Source organism: Triticum aestivum, chromosome 5A, assembly GCF_018294505.1.
Source record: "Triticum aestivum cultivar Chinese Spring chromosome 5A, IWGSC CS RefSeq v2.1, whole genome shotgun sequence".
Taxonomy (NCBI): domain Eukaryota; kingdom Viridiplantae; phylum Streptophyta; class Magnoliopsida; order Poales; family Poaceae; genus Triticum; species Triticum aestivum.
In genome coordinates, this window is record NC_057806.1 from 691647953 (window position 1) to 691652987 (window position 5035).

At 42.7% G+C, this 5035-nt stretch overlaps 1 protein-coding gene across 1 annotated transcript; it reads left to right on the forward strand.

Moving 5' to 3' along the window:
* Window positions 1–1167: 1167 nt before the first annotated feature.
* Window positions 1168–3152, forward strand: LOC123108457 (uncharacterized). The gene is made up of 4 exons (XM_044530240.1): window positions 1168–1245; window positions 1332–1466; window positions 2460–2533; window positions 2666–3152. Exons 1-4 carry the CDS (start codon window positions 1223–1225, stop codon window positions 2929–2931), a joined length of 498 nt encoding a protein of 165 aa, XP_044386175.1. The 5' UTR covers window positions 1168–1222; the 3' UTR covers window positions 2932–3152.
* The last annotated feature ends 1883 nt before the right edge of the window (window positions 3153–5035 follow it).

The window sequence follows — 5035 nt, forward strand, 5'->3', positions numbered from 1 at the left end:
ATTTTTGTGAGTTAACTGACATGAGGTTGCTTCAAATGGAATATACTCATAGTTGCATCACATTATGCATTTCCTTCATTTTTAGTCTGCAAGTTACTTATGTGTTCGTCATGATATTGGTACGGTTTATTTTCCTGAGGGTATATTCATCTCATTAGAAATTTATTTTGTCTGCCTTTCGTCTTCCTAAATTTCACGTGTTTTTATTTTCTCTTTCCTGGTTAGCTAACCAATTATTATTGTAGCACATGACTTAGGGCTTTTTAACTTATTGCACAGTTTGTTATTCTAGAACACTAGACTTTTCTCCACAGTTAGGATGTTCATATGAAAAGTTTAATTCATGTTTAATCCTTCCAGAACTAAGCTTAGCTTAGAAAAAAGGTAGCTTGTTGCATGCAATCTGTGTCATATAAAAATGTTAAATTCCATTTCTTCATTTTTGTTCAGAATGTTGCACTACATGAGATGAGACAAACTCAGAATGGGAGCAAAATAGTCCTGACTACTGGCGAACTCTTTTAGCTCACTGTGTTCCCACTGATGGTGTTGTAGTCGAGCCCAACAATTCAACTTGTGAAGATAACATGTAGCCCGAACTCAAGAGGGAGTGAGATTTAGTTTTTCCAGGACAACTATTTTTTTTTCTATCTTTATTAAAATTTTGCATCTCTTCCATGTTCACTTGGACAATACCTATACTTATTATAACTTATAAGTCCTTCAAGTTCAGACAAGAAAAAATAGATATCCTGAAATCTTTACTATAAGATCATTTTGGTCTTCTTGAACTTCAAATGCCATCATCAAAAGATAAATGATGGTTTGTATTAAACTTGACCTTTAGAGATGTGGGCACTATAGATATTCTTTTTCCCTAAATTTCTAGGAAATATGAATTAAGAATTCAGTACTCACATAAATCTGAGAGGCTGCTTTGATCGAGACGTGCGTTGCACGTACACGTTTACTAGTAGTGGAGGAAGAGGGAGATCGCACCTTAGGTGCTCTCCTGTGTATACTCATGTATATATAGCCGGTTACAACAGGGCGCAGAGCGCCGGGGTGTGGCGACGTGCATGGATCGTGGGATCGTGCATGCAGGACGTGCGCACGTACAGGAAGAGAGAGAGAGAGGGGTAAGCTAGCTACTTGTTAACAAAGCGCACGGCCATGGCTAATCTATCGATCGACCAACCTGCAGAGAAACCTCGGCGACGAGATGCGGGAGTTGTCCCAGCACAGGTTCTTTGGTTGCTGCTCTCATGTTTCATCAAGCATCCACCTTAATTTGGTTAGGCTAAATGAAATCTCGTCCCGTCCGGTCGCAGGTGGTTCGTCCAGTTCCGCGCGGAGAGAGATTTCTACGCCGGGGTCTGCAGCGAGGCCGCTGGCTCCGCGCGGAGGCTGCGGAGGAGCATCGAGCACGAGACGGAGAGATTCGGCCGCGGCCTCTGGCAGCAAAAGTTTGTTTCCTAGCTACCGTCTCCATGGGTGTTAATTATTACTCTACCAAGTTTTAATCACCTCTTGCACTGATGCTTCGATTTCGTCATAACACCAAAGATGTATACATCACTTCATTTCATCCAAGAAACCACTTCAAGTATAAGCCTTTAATTCGGTTCCTCTTCCTGATGGGGCTGCCTGTTCGGCCTGTTCTGTTCTGTTCTGTTCCATGTGGTGACATTGCAGTCAAATTTGACTGGAATGTGTTTAGTTTTCCCAAACATACTTGAATCAATCAAGTAGGTGCGCTGCCTGTAGCTAGGGAAATTGTGTTGTTCACATTGCGGTCATTGAAAGCTTCGGGTTGGATTAATTATTCATGCACCATGACCATGGTGTAATAACTTTGGATGAATCTGAATGGGACTGTCCTAACTAGTACGTACGTACGTGCCACATTAGAATTGGAATCTTAGCATAATTAGGTTTTTCTGTAATTTACTAACCTCATTGGGTTCCTTGATACAACGTCCAACATTCAAATTAATATCGTTGAAATTTCAAATCTAATCATTGGACAACATATATAGCCTCAACAGATATACCTGCCGGTCATTTGAACAATTTTGTAATGCAATGTTTTAAACTGGCTCTTGCTTGTTCCTGTCAATCTCTCCTAACTAGTATAACCTCTGTCCGAAAATAGTTGTCTAAGAAATGGATGTATCCGGACATTTTTTAGTTCTAGATACATCCATTTTTATCCATTTCTCCGACAAGTATTTTCAGACAGAGGGAGTATCAATCTAATGGCCACCCTTGACAATCAACTACAGTTGAGGCCGCTACAAGAGGCTAATAGCTGCTCTGCATTTCGCCATGCATGTGGCTTTTCACCCAAAAAAAGGATGTTAGTTTCAGTTACAATAAGCAGTTGAGAGCAATGACACAATTAATACAGTTGTGCTCTTAGCTAGTTTCCAATTTACTCAAGTTTTGCTCCTTTGCAGGAAAAAGATCTTGGATGCCTACCTTGCCTTGAGCGGAGTAAATTATGTTCTCAAATTTCCAGCGGAGCCAGCAGGTACGGTATTACTCTGCTGGCCATGGATCTCCGTGTATACATTTGGCATCGCTGGCTGTTGTCACCTAGTTGACCACAAACAGATGAATGCGTGCTTCTTCTGTCCTGCTCATAAATCGTAACCAATTGCAGCCATAGATGAGTTCGCTGCTGAGAAAGCCTTGAAGGAGGATGCCATGAAGTGGAGGTTTGAGGAGCTGTGGATGACCGAGCACGGCAGTAAGTACAAGCACAAGGAGTGGAGGAAGGCGTGGCTCTATGACAAGTACAAGAAATGCGCCCAGGATGTCGACAAGCGCAACACGGAGGGCGGTGGGGCTGCCTTCGGGACAGACCAGTTCTGGGACGAAACCGAGCAAGAGTTCCGCGAACGCACGGGCCGCAAGCTCGAAGACTGATACTGCAGTATATGGCGTGCTCTCTGTGGCACCGATGCTTGGGTCATTGATAGAGAGGACATACGGTTTGCCGTGTTGAACTAATTAGCATTTGCTCTGAATCACGAATGCTCTGGATATTTCACTCTATGTATGTAGTAGCCGTGACATGATGAATGTGGTAAGTGTGATGTATCAACGACTAGCATATGGAATCAGCATCTTTAACGTGTACGTGTTAATCTCTATGTCTGGGTTCATTGTTGTTCATTGCTAATGTGCTTATTTAATTTTTACTCCCTCCGTCCCATAATATAAGAACATTTTTGGCACTAGTGTAGTGTTAAAAACGTTCTTATATTTTGGGACAGAAGGAGTAGATTATTGTGCAGTACGCCTGCATGCTGGAGAGAAGATCCACATATAAGTACATTTTACCTGCTGTCATGTATATATTTGGAGATGATTACACGTATACTCCAATTGCTGCTGTTAATTCTAGCTTAATAACAGAAAGAAAACTGTTGATGCCGTGAAGGAGAAAGTATCCACCAACTATTTCAAGATATATTTATGTATGTAGACTAAGATTAGAAGAAAGTGATGAAGCAGAGATGGAGTTGGACCCATGCATGCAAGCATGCATCATTTCCAGCAGAGGTGGAGGCTGACGCGCACGCCCTGGAGGGTGGTGTTGCCGGTGAGGGGGTCGTACACCGTCCGCCCGCCCTGCACCTTGGCGTCGCACACCTGCAGCCGCGGCTGACTGTACATCGCGGCGACGACGTAGAGGGCGCCGAAGAGGGCGAGGAGCAGCGCCGCCACCGCCAGGATCGCCCACCAACAGCTCCGCCGCGGCGCCACACCGTCGCGCCTCCCCATCTCGACTCGATCGGCCGGGTACTTTGCTAGAGTAGCTGTGGAGTGAGCGAGCCCTGTGTCTGCTCTGCGTCTGCGTGTGCTTGCCGATGGAGATGGAAGCAGCGGTTTTATATGGGTCGGGCCGGAGGGAGCGGAGGCATCTATCTGGCTATTGTTTGCGTGTAGCGAGGTGCTTGCCCTGGTATCTTCTCTTTGCTACTTTGCTTGCACGCTCACTCCTGATATTTCTGACTGAGATGGTGCTTGTATCTAGAGTAGATGTTGTAGTTAGCTAGGCAGGGGGGGTATTTCATCGCCGCGACAGGGTCTTTGTTGTTTTTTACATTTCTCTCTTTTTATTTTGTTCTTGGTTGTGTGTATCCTGAACGTCTTTCGATATCTTATTGGTGCAGAGGCTGAGTGTAATTGGTATCTTCGCGATATTAATATATTCCACTTTTCAAAAAGCTAGGCCGGGGGAGGTAACATGGATGGGCAAGCAAGTGATCCTTGGTTGAGCCTCCAAGCTACATACAGTACTTCCAACCTGCGTACTCTTCAAGCAAAGAACTGGATACGTACTAGTACATCAGTACTACAACATGTCAGCATCACCATTTTGATTTTGAACTCAAACTATGTTTCAGTTGTAGCATTCATTATTGTGTACGATGGGCACAAATTTACTTGTTTTTTTTCCGGGAATTTTGCTTGGTGTTTCAGTTCTAGCATTTCAACTCTACTTGGAAAGAGATATCCGTATGGTATCTAGTTCGGTATACCGCAAGTCACCCCATGATGAGACAGGTTCATTATTACTCATGTGTTGATTCTCTGATGAAATATTTGTAGGTAAAATATCTTTTTCTTTCTTTAGGGATGGAGGTAAAATAATACTTCATCATGTAGATGGACGGATGATGTAGTAAGTGCGAGCAAGGCGCTGAAATTTTATTTTTGAGCTTGGCACTCTCGTTATTAATCTTTTTTAAGAGAAAATCAAGCATGCTAGTTGAACAATTTTGAAGTGAGGAAATTAACAAAAGTTTTGCAACTTCGACAATTTTTTTCCTCCATTATTGATTCTAGCTATTTTTCTTTCTTTTACTTTTTGTGAAACTTTGTTAGGCAATACGACAATAACATTATTTATACACTATCACTAGAGATGGGAGTAACTTTATTTGTGACTTTTTTTAAATACCATCTACTTGAGGAAAGAAATTTTCTCTATCCCAATCATACATAACTCATAAGAGATGGA

Coding starts and splice junctions, on each gene's coding strand:
- LOC123108457 (XM_044530240.1), top strand. CDS start 1,223: ATGCGGGAGTTGTCCCAGCACAG. Junction 1,246..1,331: donor CGGGAGTTGTCCCAGCACAG/GTTCTTTGGTTG, acceptor GTCCGGTCGCAG/GTGGTTCGTCCAGTTCCGCG. Junction 1,467..2,459: donor CGCGGCCTCTGGCAGCAAAA/GTTTGTTTCCTA, acceptor GCTCCTTTGCAG/GAAAAAGATCTTGGATGCCT.